The 24,599-nt window shown below is 44.0% G+C and overlaps 1 protein-coding gene across 1 annotated transcript in view; it reads right to left on the reverse strand.

The window, feature by feature from the left end:
- PIP5KL1 (phosphatidylinositol-4-phosphate 5-kinase like 1) overlaps positions 1 to 24,599 on the reverse strand; it is a 37,408-nt gene that overhangs the window by 3,630 nt on the left and 9,179 nt on the right. The window contains 9 exon segments of the mRNA XM_040324803.1: positions 2,019 to 2,181; positions 7,340 to 7,452; positions 7,549 to 7,604; positions 8,670 to 8,704; positions 13,732 to 13,856; positions 15,722 to 15,864; positions 15,866 to 15,877; positions 18,610 to 18,660; positions 20,819 to 20,992. Of these exon segments, the coding sequence (XP_040180737.1) occupies positions 2,019 to 2,181; positions 7,340 to 7,452; positions 7,549 to 7,604; positions 8,670 to 8,704; positions 13,732 to 13,856; positions 15,722 to 15,864; positions 15,866 to 15,877; positions 18,610 to 18,660; positions 20,819 to 20,992 (872 nt within the window).

Consider the following 24,599-nt stretch of genomic DNA (forward strand, 5'->3'; position numbering starts at 1 on the left):
TACCAGCTGATTGGAGAAAAGCCAATGTATCACCAATATTTAAAAAAGGGCCAAGATACATCCCTGGGAATTACAGACCAGTTAGCCTAACATCAATTGTATGCAAGCTCTTGGAGAATGATAAGGGACTATATACAAGATTTTAGTAATGATAACGATCTCATTAGCAGTAATCAGAATGGATTCATGAAGATGGTGAGCTGCCATCTAGATAAATGAAGGCCCCTAGACATGGTGTATCTGGATTTTGCAAAAGCATTTGATACAGTCCCCCATAAACGTTTACTGTATATACAGTCAGGTCCATAAATATTTGGACATTGACACAATTCTAATTTTTTTGGCTCTATACACCACCACAATGGATTTGAAATGAAACAAACAATATGTGCTTTAACTGTAGACTTTCAGCTTTAATTTGAGGGTATTTACATCCAAATCAGGTGAACGGTGTAGGAATTACAACAGTTTGTATATGTGCCTCTCACTTTTTAAGGGACCAAAAGTAAATGGGACAGATTAACAATCATAAATCAAACTTTCACTTTTTAATAATTGGTTGCAAATCCGTTGCAGTCAATTACAGCCTGAAGTCTGGAACGCATAGACATCACCAGACACTGGGTTTTATCCCTGGTGATGTTCTGCCAGGCCTCTACTGCAACTGTCTTCAGTTCCTGCTTGTTCTTAGAGCATTTTCCCTTCAGTTTTGTCTTCAGCAAGTGAAATGCATGCTCAATCGGATTCAGGTCAGGTGATTGACTTGACCATTGCATAACATTCCACTTCTTTCCCTTAAAAAACTCTTTGGTTGTTTTTGCAGTATGCTTCGTGTCATTGTCCATCTGCACTGTGAAAGCCGTCCAATGAGTTCTGAAGCATTTGGCTGAATATGAGCCAATAATAATATTGCCCGAAACACTTCAGAATTCATCCTGCTGCTTTTGTCAGCAGTCACATCATCAATAAATACAAGAAAACCAGTTCCATTGGCAGCCATACATGCCCACGCTATGACACTACCACCACCATGCTTCACTGATTGGGAGTGGTATGCTTTGGATCATGAGAAGTTCCTTTCTTTCTCCATACTCTTCTCTTCCCATCACTCTGGTACAAGTTGATCTTGTTCTCATCTGTCCATAGGATGTTGTTCCAGAATTGTGAAGGCTTTTTTAGATGTTGTTTGGCAAACTCTAATCTGGCCTTCCTGTTTTTGAGGCTCACCAATGGTTTACATCTTGTTGTGGGCCCTCTGTATTCACTCTGGTGAAGTCTTCTCTTGATTGTTGACTTTGACACACATACACTTACCTCTTGGAGAGTGTTTTTGATCTGGCCAACTGTTGTGAAGGGTGTTTTCTTCACCAGGGAAAGAATTCTTCGGTCATCCACCACAGTTGTTTTCCGTGGTCTTCCGGGTCTTTTGGTGTTGCTGAGCTCACCGGTGCATTCTTTTTTAAGGATGTTCCAAGCAGTTGGTTTGGCCACACCTAATGTTTATGCTATCTCTCTGATGGCTTGCTTCACTGATAGTGACAGCTCTTTGGATCTCATATTGAGAGTTGATAGCAACAGATTCCAAATGCAAATAGCACACTTGCAATGAACTCTGGACCTTTTATCTGATTCTTGTAAATGGGATAATGAGGAAATAACACACACCTGGCCATGGAACAGCTGAGCAGCCAATTGTCCCATTACTTTTGGTCCCTTAAAAAGTGTGAGGCACATATACAAACTGTTGTAATTCCTACACCATTCACCTGATTTGGATGTAAATACCCTCACATTAAAGCTGAAAGTCTACAGTTAAAGCACATCTTGTTTGTTTCAAATCCATTGTGGTGGTGTATAGAGCCAAAAAGATTAGAATTGTGTCGATGTCCCAATAGTTTGTAAAACTATGAAAATCACATTAAAAAATTATTTTAACATAAATACTAATAATCCAAAGTATACTGTACTTTCAATTTAATTGACAATTCCTTTCCCACACATTTGTTGTCTCTGGTCACCTTTTAGTGCGAACAATGAGGTTGGCTAAGGACCAGTTTTGGCTCTTCTCGTCAGCATGTAGAGGCTGAAATCCTAGTAGCAGGCTGTAGTCCAGAACATTAAGCTCACGCAAGAAGCGGGTGTCAAGCTCTGTTTGACGAAGCAACCAAGACCGCTGTTGATCTAAAGGAAGAGAGATAAAAAAAAGGATTTTATGGTCAGGCAGCTGGGTTTCTTGGTAACTTCCTGGGTGGTGGAAAACTGAAAGACAAAAAATAGGTTTTTCAACTTGCCTGCAAATTTAATATCTTGGAGTTTGGAACAGGACACAGGCTGGATATTCATAGATCCTGTGTGTAAGTTGTCAATGCAGAGTAACACAAGAACAGAGGCAAGGGTTTAAGTAATGACTTTCCCCATTTTCTAAGGCTGACTTGGAAATCCACTAAGCTAGGGAGTTCTGTGCTTGACTGGAGAGAGGCATAGGAAAAATCTGAGAAAATGAGTGTGTGTATTCAAGGCCAACATAATGTTGTGTTTAAGGGGCCTTGATTGCAACTGAGTGAAAAATGAGGTTACCGTAAGGCCCAGGGGCCTCATGGAGAATCTCACTGAGGGATGTCTTTTTGATCTTAAGGTCTGAGCATGTGATCTTAGGGAGGCAAGTTTGTTTGCTGGAAGTAAAAAATTTCCTGGGCTGTGTCCAGAATGAGGCCTAAGTATTCTTGACAAAGGGAAGGCGGGAGGGCAGACTTTTGAAAGTAATTACCCGGCTGAAGGCCTGAAGAGGGTAGTCTATTGGGCATTTGCAGATTATTTTGGAGAAAAGAGGAATCCTTCAGAAGAAGGTCTTACAGATACTCTTTTAAGAACTTATGGCATCCAGGTCAGGGGGATAAGTAGGGGTGCAAGCACCTTTGTGAATACACAGGATAGGCCGAGTAAATCGGAACATGTAAGTAGTACCTTGAATGTACAGTATATTAATGCCAGATATTCTTCTGGTCTCTGACAACCAATTACTGTCCTTGCAGATTCCATGCAAAACACAACAGGGTACTATTTTAGGTCCAGAATAGGACATATATCCACACTGGGCTTCTCTACCATGAACAGACCATTTGAATAAAATAATTTAATCTTGTCCTCCAGAGCATCTGGAATGACCACTCCCTGAGACAAAAGTCAGGGCAGTCTGTGTACCTGACTGTCTTTGGGCAGATCTTGGCTGGTTTGAAAGAATAAAGTAGTGAAAAGGTAGAGATTAAAACTCCAATTTTGCAGTTATTTGAAACCACCAATTGAGCAAAAAGGTTTGTGACATAAGAGTGATGGTGTCCTTTTATTGTGAAAAAGGTTTGGGGTAGGGTAGACTCTGTGAACTTTGTGTTCCAAGTCTTGCACTAAAAGGAGGGTCTGGATTCTGGCTTTAAAGATGAACCCTGGGGAAAGCCATCGGGTGCTCTTCCTATAGAAGAGGCACAGGCCTGAACTTGCCAAGTGCCTCTCTTCAAATGGCAAATGAGTGAGGTGTGTTTTAAAGGCAGGTTCAGGTGTCCAGGCTTTTAGCCATACGATTCTGCACATATTGACAGCAACAAGAGTCATTCTGGACATTTGTTTCAGGACTTGTTCTAGGGCATCAATACATACAAGTAAAGAGGAAGACAATGGTTATAAGTGTTCCCCCAAAAAGTTGGTCCTGGAAAACAGGATCCTGTTGATTGTTAATTTCTTTAATCCAATTAGCTGCAGTTTGACAAATTACTGCAACAGGGTTGAACCTGCAATAGTAGAGAGAGAGAAAGACTTGTAAAGCGCAACACATGCGAACTGAATCGCCTCTGGGCGCTGTATCCATTTCATGGGTAAGGAACCCCTTGACCTCAGAAGAGATGGGTTTTAATCTTTCTCCTGAAGGCCAAGTGGTCCGACTCCAGTCGGATGGTGGTTGGTAGTGCATTCCACAGGCGAGGTCCCTGGACTGCAAATCTTCGATCTCCTTTGGACTTGTATCTGGCTTTGGGTATCTGGAGGAGGTTTTGATTGGTGGATCGCAGAATGCGATTGGGGTTATGGGCTTTTATTTTTTCGCATAGATATTGGGGGGCGTTGCCTTGAATACACTTATGTATTAGACAGAGTGCCTTGAAAGTGATTCTGTCTTTTACTGGCAACCAATGAAGGGATCTCAGTGAAGGTGAGATTGATTCCCATGTTTTTTTCCCAGTCACTAGTCGAGCGGCCGTATTTTGAACGACTTGCAGACGAGTGATTTGGTATTTGGGGAGTCCTAGATAGAGGGCATTTGTGTAGTCGAGTCTGGAATTGATGATTGTTCCCACCACGACTGCAATGTCCTCTTTCGGGATAAAGGGCGTGAGTCTGCGTAGTAGGCGCAGCAGATGGTGGGATCCGCTGACTACTGACCCTATTTGTGCATCCATTGTCATGTAGGTATCGAAAATGACTCCGAGACTTTTGACTTTGGTGCTAGGGGTGATAGTTTTACCTAGAATGGGTGGGGGAGTCCATGTTGACGCGGGGTCATTTTTCCGGTTAGCGTGAAACAGGAGAAGTTCTGTTTTCGAACCATTGAGTTTAAGATAACACACACAACTAATATATATATATATATATATATATATATATATATATATATACACATATATATATATATACATATACACACACACACATATATATATATATATATATATATATATATATATATATATATACACATACAGACATACACATCAGAAACACATGCTTTGACAGTCGTGAATAAATGTTTGATTAAATAAATGGCTATTCATATGAAACAAAAAAAAATAAATGGCTATTCCATTTACCCGATCACTTGGTGACCTGCAGATATATAGAATCCCATGCACAGTGTATATATTGTATTGTCTCTGTGTGATGTGCAGATGTATAGAATTTAATGAGCAGTGTATAATGTATTGCATTAGCTCAGTAATCTGCAGATACATAGAATCGCATATACAGATATAATGCTGTATAATGTATTGGATCTGTGGTCTGCAGATGTATAAAATCCAATGCACAGTGTATAATATAATGTATTGGATCTGTGATCTGCAGTTGTATGGAATCCCATGCACTGTGATTGTACTGGCTGGCTCTGCAATCTGCAGAATCGCAGAATGTGTAATATATTGTATAGGTTCTGTGATCTGCAGATGTATAGAGTCCAATGCACAGTGCATAATGTATTGCATTAGCCCAGTGATCTGCAGATACAAAGAATCCCATGTACAGATATAATATAATGTATTGGATCTGTGGTCTGTAGATGTATGGGATCTAATGCACAGTATATACTATAATGTATTGGATCTGTGGTCTGTATAGAATCACATGCACTGTGTATATTATATAATGTATTTGATCTTTGATCTTCAGATGTAAGGAACCCCATGTGATTCTATGTACTGGCTGGCTCTGCGATCTGCAGATGCACAGAATCCAATGCAGATTGTGTAATTCATTGTATGGGCTCTGTGATCTGCAGATGTGTGTGTAATAGACAAGGTATAATATTAATAAGTACAATGTATAGCGCAGTGTATTAGTTTTGCAATATGCAGGTGTATCGTATCCAATGCACAGTATATAATATATTATATTGAATCTGTGATCTGCAGATGTATGAAATCCCACAAGGTATAATATCAATAATCTCATATTATATATAGGGGGAGAAAATGTGCAATGTTGTGGCCAAAAGTTTTGAGAATGACACAAATATTAGTTTTCACAAAGTTTGCTGCTAAACTGCTTTTAGATCTTTGTTTCAGTTGTTTCTGTGATGTAGTGAAATATAATTACACGCACTTCATACGTTTCAAAGGCTTTTATCGACAATTACATGACATTTATGCAAAGAGTCAGTATTTGCAGTGTTGGCCCTTCTTTTTCAGGACCTCTGCAATTCGACTGGGCATGCTCTCAATCAACTTCTGGACCAATTCCTGACTGATAGCAACCCATTCTTTCATAATCACTTCTTGGAGTTTGTCAGAATTAGTGGGTTTTTGTTTGTCCACCCGCCTCTTGAGGATTGACCACAAGTTCTCAATGGGATTAAGATCTGGGGAGTTTCCAGGCCATGGACCCAAAATGTCAACGTTTTGGTTCCCGAGCCACTTGGTTATCACTTTTGCCTTATGGCACGGTGCTCCATGGTGCTGGAAAATGCATTGTTCTTCACCAAACTGTTGTTGGATTGTTGGAAGAAGTTGCTGTTGGAGGGTGTTTTGGTACCATTCTTTATTCATGGCTGTGTTTTTGGGCAAAATTGTGAGTGAGCCCACTCCCTTGGATGAGAAGCAACCCCACACATGAATGGTCTCAGGATGCTTTACTGTTGGCATTACACAGGACTGATGGTAGCGCTCACCTTTTCTTCTCCGGACAAGCCTTTTTCCTGATGCCCCAAACAATCGGAAAGAGGCTTCATCGGAGAATATGACTTTGCACCAGTCCTCAGCAGTCCATTCACCATATTTTCTGCAGAAGATCAATCTGTCCATGATGTTTTTTTTGGAGAGAAGTGGCTTCTTTGCTGCCCCTCTTGACACCAGGCCATCTTCCAAAAGTCTTCGCCTCACTGTGGGTGCCGATCATGCACTCACACCTGCCTGCTGCCATTCCTGAGCAAGCTCTGCACTGGTGGCACTCCGATCCCGCAGCTGAATCCTCTTTAGGAGACGGTCCTGGCGCTTGCTGGACTTTCTTGGGCACCCTGAAGCCTTCTTCACAAATGCAGTGGAAATTTTTTTTATGGCAAAGAGGAACTTTGCAATTAATTGCAATTCGTCTGATCACTCTTCAAAACATTCTGGAGTATATGCAATTTCCCATCTCAAAAACTGAGGCAGCAGACTTTGTGAAAATTAGTATTTGTGTCATTCTCAAAACTTTTGGCCATGGCTGTACACTGGAAAGTAATTGAGGGCGGGGTGTATCATGTATGCAGCATCTGATGGAGCACAGTAGCGGCAATTGATCAGCACACTGGCAGCATCTGATGGGGCACAGTAGTGGCAATAATTGATGGGCACAGTGGCTGCGTTTGATGGCACAGTAGCTGCGTTTGGTGGGTACAGTGGCTGCAATTGATGGGGTTTTTTTTCAGTTTGTTTGCGCCAGCCGCCACTGGTAATGGTTACCCTACTGAAAGCATTGGCTTTACTGAAAACGATCCATTCCAACTGACCATAAAACATACGCATGTAGAGCTAACAAAACTACCACATATATAATACACACAATCTAGAACTTTGCAAATCAGATATGAAGAACATACACTCACCTAAACAGATGACATTTCCTTCAAAGTTCACATCCTTGAAGACCTGCAGAACTCGGCTTCCCTCTGGTTCTGGCTCAGTCCAGCGACTTACGTGACAGCCTTTTATATCATAGCTGAACAGATTAGAGACAAGGCAGTTACTAAACACCACTTCTGGCCACCCTTGAATTTAAAAATTAGAAAAAAAAAGAAAAAAAACAACACCATACCGGCCAATGATCCTCTCATCTGGGAAGAAGACACTCTGCATGATGATGAAGTATTTCTATGACAAAAGAAAATAACTCACCATTAAGGCTCCACACACTGGAGGCTAAAATTATGTTATAAAAACGCCAGTAGCTTTGCAGGGAGTCTTTCAATGTTTTTGTAATAGCGTTTTTCAGCTTTAGCGTTTTGTTTTCATTTTTTTTTTTTTCAATGGATCAAAAAACGCTGGTGAGCCACGTTTTTCAGCTTTTATTAGCATTTTTGAAATGTGATTTTTGGGCTCAAAAGCCCATAAACTCCACCGCTCATTAAAGCTGAAAAACATCCATGTGTGCATGGACACATAGGCTAACATAGAGTGGAGTTTATGGGCTTTTAAAAAAAGCGTCCAAACTCCAATAAACTACAGTTTATCAGCTCCAGTGTGCAAGGTTAAGGCCCCATACAGACGACCGAACATGTCTGCTGAAACTGGTCCGCGGACCAGTTTCAGCAGACATGTTCGGTCGTCTGTACAGCCGAGCGGACAGGATTCCAGCGTACATTTGCCCGCCGGGCCTTTTTTCGAGCGGGCAAATATTTCTAAACATGTTTAGAAACATGCCCGCTGGAATCCTGTCCGTCGGATATGTTCGGTCGTCTGTACAGACCTACCGTACATGTCCAAGCGGCCGCCATCCCTCGCATGCGTCGAATGACTTCGACAAATGCGTGGAAGCATTGAACTGCCAGGGCCGCGCACGTCGCCGCATCATCGTCGCGGCCTCGTCGCCGCGTATCGAGTACGCGCGGATTTCTGTATGATGGTGAGTACAGCCATCATACAGAAATCTCCGGGCAGACATGTACGCTGAAAACGGTCCGGCGGACCATTTTCATCGTACATGTTTGCTCGTCTGTACGAGGCCTAAGATGACACAGGAAGTGTGCGGAGGACATTTTGGATTTTCTGACAAGATCAACGGATATTTTTTGAACATATTAAACAGATATAACAATAAACTTCTATTGGTTTATTCACCAGACTAAAATGGAGCCAATAAAGAGAAGTTCATTGTTAGAGTTTACATACATCTTAAGAATAGGATGTAGAGAGTATATGTAGTACAGACATGCTCACCTTTCTCTCCTGTTCCCTTGTGATACTATGAACTCCTGGAAAACAACAAATGTATCAGAAATGTTATTTTTCTTTAATGTATTTTTATTAAAGATTTTTTTTTTCCTTTCAATTGTTTTTATTTAATGTCTTTTTAAACAAGATTACATTTATTGTGTAATCTACTGTATTCGATAAATACAACATAAGATACTGTATGACTGATATAACTATTACTCAAGTGCTAGAAACAATATCATAACCCTTATTGTGAAAATAGAGGCAATCCAATGAAATAGGTAAAAACAACTGAATAACGGTACCACTTGCCAATCAGATCACATGCAAAAGCGCGCCAAAACCTGGGGGAAGAGACTTATTAAGACTCTGCTGACTCAATGATGGCTGCCAAGGGTCATCTGAATGCAGCGCAGCCAATCGGAATGCTGCCTCCGGGAACCAGGAACCTGAGTTTTCCCTGACTTCCTATTAGTTATGAGCTCCGGCATGTTCGCACAGTCCACGTGCAGAGCCCGCCAGGAAGTCTGCACGGCGCTGCGCTAATCACAGGCAGGGAGACATATTCCCGATGCTCGGCTGCAGAGATCGGGAAATGTCTCCCTGCCTGTAGTTAGCGCAGCGCCGTGCAGACTTCCTGGCGGGCTCTGCACGTGCACTGTGCGAACACGCCGTAGCTCATCCCTACTTCCTATCCATGCTGTGATGTTGCTCCGGTCAGGCGCCACCTACAGTGGGGGGAAGCAGACTGCACCTGCCTATAAACTGATTGGCTTCTTATATTGCTTTATCATCTCACACTCCAGTTCTGCTGTACAGGTACTGCAAGAGGCTGATATCAGGTACATTTCAGGTACTTACACTGCTTGCATTTAAAATCCCAGTTGATGACTTACAAAGTAATAATGTAGCCGTCTCAAACTTTTTAAAGAAGAAGTAAATTTCTATCTTTTGCTTTTACCTATAGGTAAGCCTATAATAAGTCTTATCTATAGGTAGTATAAATATCTCCTAAAAGTGTCCGGTTAGGAAATAGTTACTTTACATGCAGCCAGTGACATCACTGGCGCATGCGCTCTGAAGGAACGGCCACCCGTGCCGTGAACAGCGAGTCCTGCGCTCATGCGTGGGAGTGACGTCATCGCGGCTCCTCCAGTCACAGAGCCAGAATCCGTGAACCGGAAAGCAAGACGAGTGAAGATGGGAGCCTCTGCAGCGCTGACTTCTCGGCGCTGGAAGGGCTTTGTTTTAAAGGTAAATTTAACATAATGTGCTAGTATGCGATGCATACTAGCACATTATACCTTTACCTTGCAGGTTCCCAAAAAAAAAAAGAAAAGGCCAGCAGTTTACAACTGCTTTAACATGTAGGAACCCTTGACATTACTTTCAAGTCTCAGGGAACCCCTGTCAATTGTACAATGTTTGTATTCTGACAGATGGACTGTCTTGGTCTTACAAGGCAGTTAATGACTGGTTCAGCAGCGAAAGGGTACCTGAGCAGGTCTGACACTTATTGTCAGATGGGTGTTTACCCACAAAAATGAATCAGCCAATTCTTCTTCATGCCTCTCCATCCCTAGGAGTCGTTCTGTAGATGCCTAGGCCCAACAAACAGACACTTTGAGGGGAAAGCTCTAGTCTGAGCAGAAGCTGACTGAAGGATTAAACAGTCTAAACAGCCAGGAGGCTGTATTCTTCAGAGTGGCTTCATTGACCAGACCATCATCTGATGAGAAAAGAGGGGACCACTGACCCAGAGTCTCTCTCTAGTCCAATAGGCAAAGAGCCATCTCTTTTTTTTTCCCGACGCAACTTTTTTTACCCGGCGCGATTCACAAAACTCGGCGTAACGTAACTTCGCGCAAAGCACGTCGGGAAAATCGCGTCAGGAGCATGCGCAGTACGTCCGGCGCGGGAGCGCGCCTAATTTAAATGGTACTCGCCCCATTAGATTGGGCACGCCTTGCGCCGGACAGATTTAAGTTACACGCCCGAAAATTTATAGGTAAGTGCTTTGTGGATCGGGCACTTAGGTGGACATTTTGCGGCGGTATAACTTAAATAGGAAGATTTAAGTTAAGCCCGCTGGCTGTGGATCTGGCCCAAAGTTTGTAAAAAAAAACAAAAACTATACTGCTACCACATCAGTTATATGATGTCGCCGTACTGCACTGGTGACCTTATGTAAAAAAATAAACATAAATTACATACTTCTTACTATGTACCTTGGACTGTCTACATAATAAGTAATTTTGGATATATTTGTACTGTCCTGACGTTTTTGAGCCTCAAGAAGTCAGTATATCAGGATTGATCAATTTTCAGATATATATCATAGTTTGTGGACTCTATAACTTTCCTACAGACTAAATACACCGATTCAAGTTATTTTCCACAAAGAAATGTAGCAGAATACATTTTGACTCAAATCTACAAAGAACAGTTATTTATTTACAAAATCTTATACCAGAAACAAAGAAAATCTTTTCAAAATGTTTGGTCTTTTTGTTTATTTAGCAAAAAAAATAAAACAGTGGCGATTAAGAGCCAGTTTACACTACCGCGACCTGGGGGGGGGGGGGGTGACTTGTGTCGCCCCAAGTCACGCGACATGACAAATTACATGGAAGTGAATGAGAGCCGTCTCAACGCACACTACTGAAGTCGCTCTGACTTCAGAAAAGGTTCTTGTACTACTTTAACCACTTGCCGACCGCGCACCGTCGAAATACGTCCACAAGGTGGCTCTGCTGGGCGAGAGCACGTAATATGACGTCCTCTCTCCCAGCCGCCACTAGGGGCGCGCGCGCGCCCCCCGCTCGCCCCTTACTCCCGTGCGTGTGCCTGGCGGGCGCGATCGCCGCCGGGCACACGCGATCGCTCGGTACAGAGCGGGGACCGGGAGCTGTGTGTGTAAACACACAGCTCCCGGTCCTGTCGGCAGGGGAAATGCTGATCTTCGGTTCATACAATGTATGAACCGAGGATCAGTGTTTCCCCTAGTGAGGCCACCCCCCCCCCACAGTAAGAACACACCCAGGCATACTTAAACCCCTCCCCCGCCCCCCAGTGTTAACCCCTTCACTGCCAGTGGCATTTTTATAGTAATCCAATGCATTTTTATAGCACTGATCGCTATAAAAATGCCAATGGTCCCAAAAATGTGTCAAAAGTGTCCGAAGTGTCCGCCATAATGTCGCAGTACCGAAAAAAAAAATGGCTGATCGCCGCCATTACTAGTAAAAAAAATATAATAAAAATGACATAAAACTACCCCCTATTTTGTAAACGCTATAACTTTTGCGCAAACCAATCAATAAACGCTTATTGCGATTTTTTTTACGAAAAATATGTAGAAGAAAACGTATCGGCCTAAACTGAGGAAAAAAAAAAGTTTTTTTATATATTTTTGGGGGATATTTATTATAGCAAAATGTAAAAAATATTAATTTTTTTCAAAATTGTCGCTCTATTTTTGTTTATAGCGCAAAAACTAAAAACCGCAGAGGTGATCAAATACACCAAAAGAAAGCTCTATTTGTGGGAAAAAAAGGACGCCAATTTTGTTTGGGAGCCACGTCGCACGACCGCGCAATTGTCTGTTAAAGCGACAGAGTCCCGAATCGCAAAAAGTACTCTGGTCTTTGGGCAGCAATATGGTCCGGGGGGTAAGTGGTTAAGGCAACTTCAAGAGGCGACTTGTACCCATTGATTTCAATGGAAGTTGCCTCCAAAGTCAGATCAGTTTTTAACCTCCCTGGCGGGTATGATTATTTCAGATTTTAGGTGCTGAAAGCGGTACAATTATTTTGCAAGGAAATTTGGCGTTTTATACTGTAGGCCTGTAATTCTTAGGAATAACTCACTTAAATCTGACCAAACAAGAGTCTAGTAGGCATCCCGGGTATGAAAAAGTTTGAAAAACAAAATTATAAATTATAATATAATAAATAATTATAAATAATTATAACAAATAATAATGTAATTATAATAAAAAATATTCAATAATGTAATCAACTCAGAATCACTGAAATTTGCTCAGTTGCAGAATTGTCGCTGTCATTACTTTTATTTTTTATGATGAATTTCCCCACAAATCGCTATCACACAATTCTGCAAGTGATTATAATTTATTATCGCTGTTTTCTAGCTGCTCTAAAACCACTTTTGACATAAAGGGACACTGTTGGTTGCTATGGACAATCTACAGTTTTCAGGCAGAAAGAACAGTTTTTATTATACAAAAGTACATGCACAATACTGGGCAGACCACTAGGGACAAGGGGGGGGGTGTATTTTTTACATACAGTACTGTAATCTATAGGATTACAGTATACTGTATGTAAGGTGTTTGTTTACTTTTTTGAATTTCGCGCCGTTCTCCGCCCCCGTGCGCCTTAACGTTGCAGGGAACGAAGATCGGCAGCACACGGGGACACTGTGAATCGAGCGAGGACCCGCTCGCTCACACAGCAGGGATGCATCGCAGGATCCAGGGACAAGGTAAATAACTTTGTCTCTTGCTGCTGCGAGGCAAGTCCGAGTCTGGCTCGGGGATACCGCTTTTGGTACAGAAATTTTACCCCGAGCCAGACCCGGGAATACCACCAGGAGGGGTAACTGAAGCAACTTTACAGGAAGAGAAAATAGTTCTCAGGCAAACCCCTCCCTCCCATAGAGCTGATTATTGTTTGACTGGCCACTGGCAAATTTGCCTGTCCTGGAGGCAACTTGAAGTTGCCTTGATGTTGCCTTGAAGTTGCCTTGAAGTTGCCTCAAAGTTGCCTCACAAAGTAGTGCCGACTTTCATGTCGCTGTAGTGTGAACCGGCACTTAATGCCACCAAAAGAAAGCTCTAGTTTGTGGGAACAAAATAATAAAAATGTTGTTTGGGTAAAGTGTTGCATGACTGCGCAACTGTCATTTAAATTGAGACGGTGCTGAAAGCTGAAAATTGGCCTGGGCAGGAAGGGGGTGCACATGTCTATAGACACATCAAAAAAATAGACACAACACCGGAAATACTGCTGAAATGTTGCATTACTATACACTGTGCGCTCACCCAGAATCTTCACCAGCAGGGAGTGCGGATAGGCCTGGAAGTGCTGAATGTACTTGGGCAGGATCTGTAGCAGAAAGTGAACCTCTCGCTTACTCTGCGTCTTAAGGAAGAATCGCTTGTCATTTCTAAAACAGAACATAAACACATAAGTAGTTAAAGTGTACACATTTTTTTGTGTGGATATAATGTGGAAGGGTTAGAACCCCTGTAAGGTTTATATTACTGTTGTGTCCTCACTGGGGAGAGTCAACCTCTCTTTTTGTCCTACAAATCCTTGTCACTGAGGAAATTTTATATTTCAGGCCTTGTACATACGACCGAACATGTCTGCTGAAACTGGTCCGCGGACCAGTTTCCGCGGACATGTTCGGTCGTCTGTACTGCCGACCGGACCGGATTCCCGGCCGAGCGGACAGGTTTCCAGCGGACAAATGTTTCTTAGCATGCTAAGAAACATGTCCGCTGGAAGCCTGTCCGTCGGACATGTTCGGTCGTCTGTACGACTCACCGGACATGTCCGCTCGCCCGAAAAGCCCTCGCATGTGTCAAAGTGATTCGACACATGCGTGGAAGCATTGACCTTTCAGGGTCGCGCACGTCATCGTCGCGGCCACGTCACCGCGTATCCTGTCCGCGGGGATTTCGGTTTGATGGTGTGTACAACCATCAGACCGAAATCTCCGAGTGGACATGTCCGATGAAAACGGTCCGTGGACCGTTTTTCATCGGACATGTCCCGTCGTGTGTGCGAGGCCTTAAAGTTCTCACCCCAGGGGTCAAGTCCTGTGGAAAAAAGTGTGGGAACTCCCACCCAAGATCCACTCCCCCACCAAAACAAATAAAAAAATGATACGCTCATATGCATAATTACTAAACCGCATGTTTTGTTTTTTTTCGATCCACTGTACCTTAGTAATCCTTTATGTTACTGGCCGCTTCCTGTATATGGATTCATTGGGTAGTGTGCGGGTATTCTGTCACTGTCTCGATGCCACAATGTCTCCTGGAGCTTTTGTCATTGTTCCCAGGAGACATCGGGAGGTCTGCCGCAAGTTATCGCGGGATTTAGAAAGAATGTCTCCTGGGAACGATGACAAAAGCTCCAAGAGACATTGCGGCATCGAGGAAGTGACGGAATGCCCGCACACTACCTGATGAATCCATATACAGGAAGCGGCCAGTAACATAAAGGATTACTAAGGTTCGCCTGACAGTGACTCGAGCTGGGCATCGCCGCTTAGTGAAGGATTGCTCGGGCGGCTCGGCTGCTCTAGTCCTGCAAAGGGAACTGAGTTTCTGCTGTGAAAAAAGTGCAGGAACTCCGTTCCCACAGGACTTGAGCCCTGCTCTCACCAGAGCAAGGGGTGTGGGGAAATCAACCAAAGCAGGCGGAGGTTTTAACCTCTTTCTGCTCTATCCAAAGCTAAAAAAAAAAAAAGCTTTACATACATTTTAAGAGGCTTCACCCGCTTTTTCTATCAATCTTCGTCATTTGATTTATATGTTTTTTTACAATTTAAGGTCAAACTTAAATTGGTAGTAAACTCCCCTTGTTGATCTGTACCTACAGTTAAGCCTATAAATAAGGCCAGGTTTTAATTGTCAGCTGTATCTCCACTGGGGGAGATTTGCCCTCACTTCCTATCAGGAGTGATGGGAAATCTCACCAACGGGGACTCAGAATGGGTTTAGAACCTTTGACAGAGATTTTATGCTAAATTCTCCTGCCATAAACACTACTGTTCCACCCATACCTTGTTCTAGTGTCACAGGGACAGGGAGTGAGGTAATATCTCTCAAATGGGGTCACTGGCAGAAATAATATCTGCCAAAAATTTTAACTCTTCCTCACTTTATCAAAAATAAAGATTGGCTACAGTTCAGCTTAAAAAAAAAAAATACATATTTAAAAATACTCTTTTATACAGTTAAAAGGACAGCCATGCTAGCTCCGTGTTAAAAGGTTCTATCAAGAAATCCTTGAACTTACGTCAGGAAGAAGTCTGCTTTACTCTTGGAGTTACTGATGAACTGCAGGTAGAGGCCGCAGGCTGACAGAGAGCGCTGGTAACCTTCCTCAGACAACCTGAGAGACTGGCGAAAATGCTGGAACACCGGGCTCGCGTACGTCCGTCATCATATAACCCTGTCGCTTGGAGGTTTTAGACAAATATTAATGGTTTAAAGGCCAACTCTATCCAAAGGGTTTTATTAGACTCGGGCAGAGTGTGAAAAGGTTACAGTCTGTAGAAAGTTGTGTGTCCTGGAGTTGGGCTTTAAAGTGAACCCAGCCTGGTCTAAAACGACTTTAAGGCCGCGTACACACAGTCATTCCAAACCGATGAGAATGGTCCGACGGGCCATTTCCATTGTTCACCGCTGAAGTGGCCTGATGGTCTGATGCGCGTACACACCATCGTTCCAAAAACCGACCGGGTCAGAACTCGGTGACGTAAAACACACGACGTACTGAATAAAACTAAGTTCTTTTTTTTTTTTTTTTTTTTAATAATTCAAGTTGCCAGTTTTGGGTTGACTAGCTGTCTTTCTTTTTGCTTCTAAGCATGTGCCGACTTGATTCTGAGCATGCGTGGGTTTTGAACCGATGCCTTTACTGTACTAACCATCGGTTTGGACCGATCGGTCAGCGTCCATCGGTTCCGATTTTGAAGCATGTTTTAAAATTTTGGACCGAAGGAAAACAGACCGATGGGCTCTACACACTGTCGGTTTGGACCGATGAAACTGAACCTCGGTCCATTCTCATCGGTTTTTTCCGACCGTGTGTACACGGGCCTTAGATGACAGTAGTGCTAAAGTGTAAGACCTACAAGTACCTATGTTAGTCTTCAGATGGATCCCTGGGTCCCAGAGGAGCCTCTCAGTTCCCAGACTCAGCTCTACACGAGCATCACTATCTGCCCAACATAAAGCCCGACCTTTAAATGCCAGAATGTCAACGTGCTCTGGAATTTGACCATAGAATGAGAGAGGGTTGGGCCTATTTATCAAAAGTTGGCTCACTCAAGTATATCCCAAAATCGAAAGGGGGCTCCACTGGAACTCAGGGTATTATAAGGAAGATTAAAATTGTTATTTCCAGACACCACAAGAGGCTGTTCCAGCTGTTAGTGCAGGCTTCTGGGCAAATTCCGATACACGGTTGGGATCTTTTCAGGACACCTTTGTGACGTCAGCTGACAGCGGGATTCAGCTCAATTTCAGCTAAAAATGCATCACATGGAGTGCAGAACTACACTCTGTGATCTACAGGAAAAGTATAGCGAAAATAGATTTGGCTATACATATAGTTTAACAATAAGAATTGCTAGAGGTTGCGGAAAGAGAATTGGAGAGGAAGTTGGCATCATTTGGTGTTGTTGAACTAGTTTCAATAAAACATCTGAAAAGATTGCCGGTGCGAACAATCATTTCAAGAAATCTCTAAAGTGTACAGGAAGTGGACCACGGGCCGAGTGTGTGAGCAACCAAGATGATCACATTTCAGGTGATTGTACACCATCACATTACTGTTGCAGGAAGATGGGTGTGAGGTGCTCTCAGCCGGCATGACCATTGTTGGCGGCGGATCAGGGCCTTGCTTACATACTGTCTATTGCAGCTTCTCCACCATGCAGTTCCTTCAGAGGTTTCCTAGGGGTTCCTTGAGCAATGAGCAATTTCTGCCTCTAAGATAAGCTACCAATGACACTAATAATTATCTTTTTGTGAGGGGAGCCCAATTCTTACTGGCCACCAATGGAAGTATCAATCTTCACACTAATGTAACATGAACTGCAGATATACTAAAAAAATCATTGAGGGGTGCACTGAGACCTGAAAGTTATTTCAAGGGGTTCCTCCGGGGTAAAGTTGTTAAAGGCTGGTCTACTGCTTAAAACTTTAGATATGAATGTTCCAATGTTTTATGACCTGAGCTCAATAAATATTTATTGAACACACCTATAGGTGGATTCAGGTACGGCGGCGTATTAGTGAGTCGGCGTAGCGTAGCGTATTTACGATACGCCGCCATAAGTCAGAGAGGCAAGTGCTGTATTTACAAACCCACTTGCCTCCTAAGTTACGGCGGCGTAGGCGTAAATGGGCCGGCCTAAGCTCGCCTAATTCAAATGAGGATGAGGGGGGCGTGTTTTATGTAAATTACTCGTGACCCCGACGTGATTGACGTTTTTTACGAACGGCGCATGCGCCGTCCGTGGACATATCCCAGTGTGCATTGCTCCAAAGTACGCCCGCAAGGACGTATTGGTTTCAACGTGAACTATTACTTCCAGCCCCATTCACGGACGACTTACGCAAACAACGTAAATTTTAAAATTTCGACGCGAGAACGACGGCATACTTAACATTGACTAGTCCAGCTATTGGTTTGACTAACTTTACGCCGGGAATCGCCTTACGTAAACGGCGTATCTTTACAGCGACGGGCAAGCGTACGTTCGTGAATCGGCGTATCTCGCTGATTTACGCATTCTAGGCGTAAATCAGCGGTTCACGCCCCTAGCGGCCGGCGGAACTAGACAGCTAAGATACGACGGGCGCAGGCCATCATATCTTAGCTAGGGTTTATGTGTATCTCAGTTTGAGAATACACTAAACATACGACGGCTTAGATTCCAAATTATGACGGCGTATCTACTGATACGCCGGCGTAACTCTTTGTGAATCTAGCTAAAAATGTTTAGGCCAGATTGGGGTTTCTGTCAAAGCCCAGCTTTCCAGCATCTACCCAGTTTTGGGCTAACATTAATAATACAAAACTGTAATAACTGGCTGTGGTCATATCACATCTCTGCTGTTTATGCAACTTGCTCAGTTACAATGGCACCAGATAGCGGTTATAACAAATCTTACCTTGTGTCCCTGTGTTAGTTTAGCACTGTAATCTTCATCTGTAAGTTGGGGCTATAAGAATAAAGACCAAATTCAAATAATATTTTTACACTCGGTGCAAATTATGCCACTGCAATGCAACATTTATAGCAGCTACATTCTGTAATATTTAATATTGACGAACTGTACCATCCAGTACACAAGAGTGTACTAACTAGTCAATCTGTGTGGTTCTACTGTATGCAGTGCCAGGACAAGATCATCCAGTGCCCAGGGCAAAGATGGCAAACTGCGACCCACCCCCCCTCATTATTTGCAAGCTTAGGTGGAGGGGAGAGAAAGCACAGCCCACATCTCATCCCGGGTCTCTTCTTTGCTGCTGTCAGCGCTGGGCTAACAGAAGTAGTAATGCCGCTGTCACTACTCCTGTCAGCTTTATAGTAGGAGAAACTTGTGGCGCCCTCATCCCTAAAATTAACCCTTACCCTAAAACTTAATTTATCAAGTAACTTTTTAAAAAGTTTTTGGGTAGAGCAGAGAAGGTTTAAATCCCCCACTGGTTTCTTTCCTGCTGCTTGTGACCTGTTGAGGAGATTCCACTTCACTTCCTGTTCTGCAGACACAACAAGAAGTGAGAAGATATGTCTCACAATAACCTGACAGAGGTTTTAACCCAACTCTCTCTATTTAAAACAAAATATTTTGGCTAAACATGCACTTTGACCCCCTTAAAGTTTAACTATGGGCTCACATCTCCTGTCCCCTTCTGTGTTGAAGGTGAAATTGGAGCCTGAAACGGAACGGTTTGTTTTTAATTTTGCCTGGAGATGGGGTTTAACCTCTTTTCCCTCTTTGTTAAGTCTACCCTAACTCTTAACCACTTCAATACCAGGCACTTACGCCCTTTCCTGCCCAAGCCAATTGTACCCAACCAGAATTTTTATCATTTTGTTCCAACAAATAGAGCTTTCTTTTGGTGGTATTTAATCGCCTCTGGGGTTTTTATTTTTGCTAAACAAGTAAAAAAAGACAGAACATTTTGAAAAAAAAATTAGTTTTTATTTTTTTTCTGTTATAAAATGTTGTAAATAAGTAATTTTTCTCCTTCACTGATGGGCACTGATAAGGCGGCACTGAGAGGCAGTGATAATGCAGCACCAATGAGTGGCACTGACGATGGGCACTGATATGAGCATTGATGGGTGCACTGATATGCAGCACTGATGGGTATTGATAGGCGGCACCGATGGGCACTCATTGGGTGGCAACTGATGGGCACTGAAAGGCTGCAATGGTGGGTAATTATGGGTGGCATTGATAGGCGGCCACTGGATGGGCACTCATAAGCAGCACTGCTGGGGCCATGATAGGGCGGCACTGCTGGGCACTAATGGGCATAAATACATGGCACTGATGGGCACTGACATGCAGCACTGATATTCAGCACTGATGGTATCCCTGGTGGCACTGGCACAGATTTTGAACTGGCACTGGTTGGCAGCAGCCTTGGGTATTGATTGGCAGCTGCCTTGGCAACCGATATGGCAATCCCTGGAGGTCCTAGGGGGCACACCTGGTATTCCAGTGTGGATGCCCATCCTGGTGGTCCTGGGCGGCATGCTGGTGTCCTGTGCAGTGATCCCAGGGGGGGCTGCGCTGATAACCTATCAGCACAAACCCCCCCTGTCAGGAGAGCAGCCGATCAGCAGCTTTTCCTGTTTACATTGTGATCAGCCGTGATTGGACACGGCTGATCATGTGGTAAAAAGCCTCCGCCAGAATTGACGGAGGCTCTTTACCGAGATCAGTGTAAGCGGTGTGTCAGACTAACACACCGCATCACCGATCGCTGCGATGCGTGCGCCCCCCCCCCGGGCGCGCGCGGGCGGCTGTTATCCTGCAGGACAGGATATACAATGTAATACTGACATAAAAGCGCACACACACACATAGGTTGGACTTGATGGACTTTGTCTTTTTCAACCTCACCAACTATAACTAGCATCTGCTCCTTGGCTTCTGCTGCATGCACAGCTCCTTGTACATTCTGCAGAGGATTGCAATTGCAAACAAGCAGGCTAGTGTATTTTATTGCAGAAGAGAATTTACATGTCGCATTTTGTGACCCAACATTTCAGGTAAATTTAAGTGAACAGACAAGGCGGACTGGTTTGGATTAGTTTATCTTTATAAGTGAGACTCCATAGTGACATGAACACACCCGTCTTACCTGTATATCACTCTGGGTGACCTCCTGAATGGCATCTCTGAGCCCTTCTTTAAGGTCACATGTCAAACTGTAGAATTCATGCTCTTTGTCAATTTCAAAAAGCCCAAGGAGTTTCCACCGCTGTCTAAGTTTCCAAAAGAGCCGGCGCCTTCTGGCACTGCCGCGGGACTCCCCCTAAAAGAAACAGATTATTACTACTATTATTTTTTTATTATTACTTATTTATAGTGGCAATTTGGTCAGCACAGATTTACAGCATGGAATACAATAAACACTGTAAAACATACACATATCACTGAACATAAAACGTACAAAGGCCTTTCCCATCTCAGCACTTGCAATCCAGCTTTGAACAGGAATTATACAAAGGGCTTATATAAAATCTCCTTATACAAAATCTTCAGGGAAAGGGCCTGCTACAGGACAGGGAGAAGGTAGTGAATTACAGATTAAAAAAAATGTAGATTAACACACAGCAATTCAGAATAAACATGATTAAAAACTGTCTGCGTTGTTCTAGCAGGAAAAGCTAGATTAAAAAATAAATAAAAAGGGGGTAGCAGAGATGATATCAGAGGCACGCAGGAGACAGATGGATAATGATTAAGAGCCGATCGAAATACTGCTGCTACCGCAGAGTTCTCCATGAAACAGAGACAATGAATGAACGAGGGAGGCAGATACAATGGGTCCAGGCACAGTCCTGCACAGTCCAGAATATTTGTAACTGGGTGTGATGCTGAGCATGTGAGCGGTGTGTCCATCATCAGCCCTTTACACACAACAATCCCATCCGATATACCCGGAGCACAGCAACATATCATCAATGGGGGGGCAGGACAACAACAGCATGGGAAACAAAGAACCAGGCTGGTCAGGGTATAGCAGCTAGTATTTAAAGTACTATAAAAAACATAAATGATATACATTTATTTTTTTATTAAAAAAGTGTAGGGAACATGGCAAAAAGATAGAGGGGGAGAGGGGGTGATGGGGGGAGAGAGAGATGGGGGAGAGAGAGAGGGAGGGAGAGGGGAAGAGAGAGGGAGGGAGAGGGGGAGAGAGAGAGATGGGGGAGAGAGAGAGATGGGGAGAGAGAGAGAGAGAGAGATGGGGGAGAGAGAGAGAGAGAGAGAGAGAGAGAGATGGGGGAGAGAGAGAGAGAGAGAGAGATGGGGGAGAGAGAGAGAGATGGGGGGAGAGAGAGAGAGATGGGGGAGAGAGAGAGATGGGGGAGAGAGAGAGATGGGGGGAGAGAGAGATGGGGGAGAGATATAAGGGGAGAGATATAGGAGGGAGAGATATAGGGGGGAGATTAGGGGGGGGAGACATTAGGGGGGAGAGATTAGGGGAGAGAGAGAGAGAGATGGGGGGAGAGAGAGATGGGGGGAGAGAGAGAGAGTGGGGGGAGAGATAGATGGGGGGAGAGAGAGAGATGGGGGGGAGAGAGATATGGGGGAGAGAGATATGGGGGGGAGAGAGAAATTGGGGGGGGGGCGCAGAGGAGAGGGGGGGTGGAGAGAGAGGGGTGAAGAGAGAGGGGGCAGAGAGAGAAGAGAGAGGGGGGAGAGAAGGGATGGAGAGAGAGAAGGGATGGAGAGAGAGAGGGATGGAGAGAGAGAGAGAGAGAAGGGATGGAGAGAGACAGAGAGAAGGGGTGGAGAGAGACAGAGAGAAGGGGTGGAGAGAGACAGAGAGAAGGGGTGGAGAGAGACAGAGAGAAGGGGTGGAGAGAGACAGAGAAGGGAGAGAGAGGAGACAGACAGAGAGAGAGAGATAGAGAGAAAGAGAGAGAGAGAGATGGGGGAGAGAGAGAGAGAGAGAGAGAGAGAGAAGGGGTGGAAGAGAGAGAGAGAGAAGGGGTGTGAGAGAGAGATAGAAGGGATGGAGAGAGAGAGAGAGAGAAGGATGGAGAGAGAGAGAGAGAGAGAGAGAGAGAAAGGGATGGAGAGAGAGAGAGAGAGAGAAGGGATGGAGAGAGAGAGAGAGAAGGGATGGAGAGAGAGATAGAAGGGATGGAGAGAGAGAGAAGGGATGGAGAGAGAGAAGGGGTGGAGAGAGAGAGAGAGAAGGGGTGGAGAGAGAGATAGAAGGGATGGAGAGAGAGAGAGAGAGAGAGAGAGAGAGAGAGAAGGGATGTGAGAGAGAGAAGAAGGGATGGAGAGAGAGAGAGAAGGGATGGAGAGAGAGAGAGAAGGGATGGAGAGAGAAGGGATGGAGAGAGAGAGAGAGAGAGAGAGAGAGAGAGAGAAGGGATGGAGAGAGAGAGAGAGAGAGAGAGAGAGAGAGAGAGAGAGAGAGAGAGAGAGAAGGGATGGAGAGAGAGAGAGAGAGAGAAGGGATGAAGAGAGAGAGAAGGGGTGGAGAGAGAGAAGGGGTGGAGAGAGAGAATGGATGGAGAGAGAGAGAGAGAGAAGGGATGGAGAGAGAGAGAGAAGGGATGGAGAGAGAGAGAGAAGGGATGGAGAGAGAGAGAGAAGGGATGGAGAGAGAGAGAAGGGATGGAGAGAGAGAGAGAGAGAGAAGGGATGGAGAGAGAGAGAGAGAGAAGGGATGGAGAGAGAGAGAAGGGATGGAGAGAGAGAGAAGGGATGGAGAGAGAGAAGGGATGGAGAGAGAGAGAGAAGGGATGGAGAGAGAGAGAGAGAGAGAGAATGGGGTGGAGAGAGAGAGAGAGAGAGAAGGGATGGAGAGAGAGAGAGAGAGAGAGAGAGAGAGAGAGAGAGAGAGAGAGAGAAGGGGTGGAGAGAGAGAGAATGGGGTGGAGAGAGAGAGAGAGAGAGAATGGGGTGGAGAGAGAGAGAAGGGATGGAGAGAGAGAGAGAGAGAGAGAATGGGGTGGAGAGAGAGAGAAGGGATGGAGAGAGAGAGAGAGAGAGAGAGAGAAGGGATGGAGAGAGAGAGAGAGAGAGAGAGAGAGAGAGAGAGAGAGAGAGAGAGAGAAGGGATGGATAGAGAATGGGGGAGAGAGAGAAAAAAAGAGTGCCACTTGGAAGACACTTCATGCACAAATGTCTATTCAAGTCAAACCTGAACTTGCCAAATGTAGTACTGGAACTATTTTCAAAATCAGAGTTACACCGATTTGACCATTTCGACTGTCATGCTGTCAAATCGCATGACAAGTCCCACTGGTGTGACCGGGGGCTTCAGATACATTTGTAACTTACAGGCAGAAGTTATTGATTGCGTTTCTGTTTCACCATTTAATCTCATAATTATAAATTTAATCGCATTTAATGAACATAGGATTTCAGCACTATCAACTAATGTAAATAATTGATAATATTCCACACTGGCCAATTGACTTGGTTTGATTGATCAGAAGACAAGTTATAGCTATTCAATTGTTTGCCTGATCCATTGTTCTTATCGAAATCGCACTTCAATCAGATAAGAGAAAAAAAAAATAAGCCTGTGTGGCCACCATGTTGTCTATGGTCAGCTTTACCTCTGTTCTTAATGAGCTCTATCAATTGCCTTAGTGCCAGTTCACACCAAACGCAGTTCGGCTCAGTTCCGTGCGCTTTTTTTCTGCACTAAAAATGCATGCACCTTGTTTTTCATGTCTTCCAATGGCTCTAGTTCACATCATGCAGTCAGTTTCTGCACCGGAAACTGACTGCTTGGTGTGAACTAGAGCCAAACTGCATCTGGTGTGAACTGGCCCTTAAAGTGTTTCTAAACCCACAACAGTAAAAATCTGTCTGTATATGCAGCATAGCATGCTTGTTATACTCACTGTGGAACTTAAGGGGTTAATCCTCTGCATTGTGTAAAA

Source organism: Rana temporaria, chromosome 9, assembly GCF_905171775.1.
Source record: "Rana temporaria chromosome 9, aRanTem1.1, whole genome shotgun sequence".
NCBI lineage: Eukaryota > Metazoa > Chordata > Amphibia > Anura > Ranidae > Rana > Rana temporaria.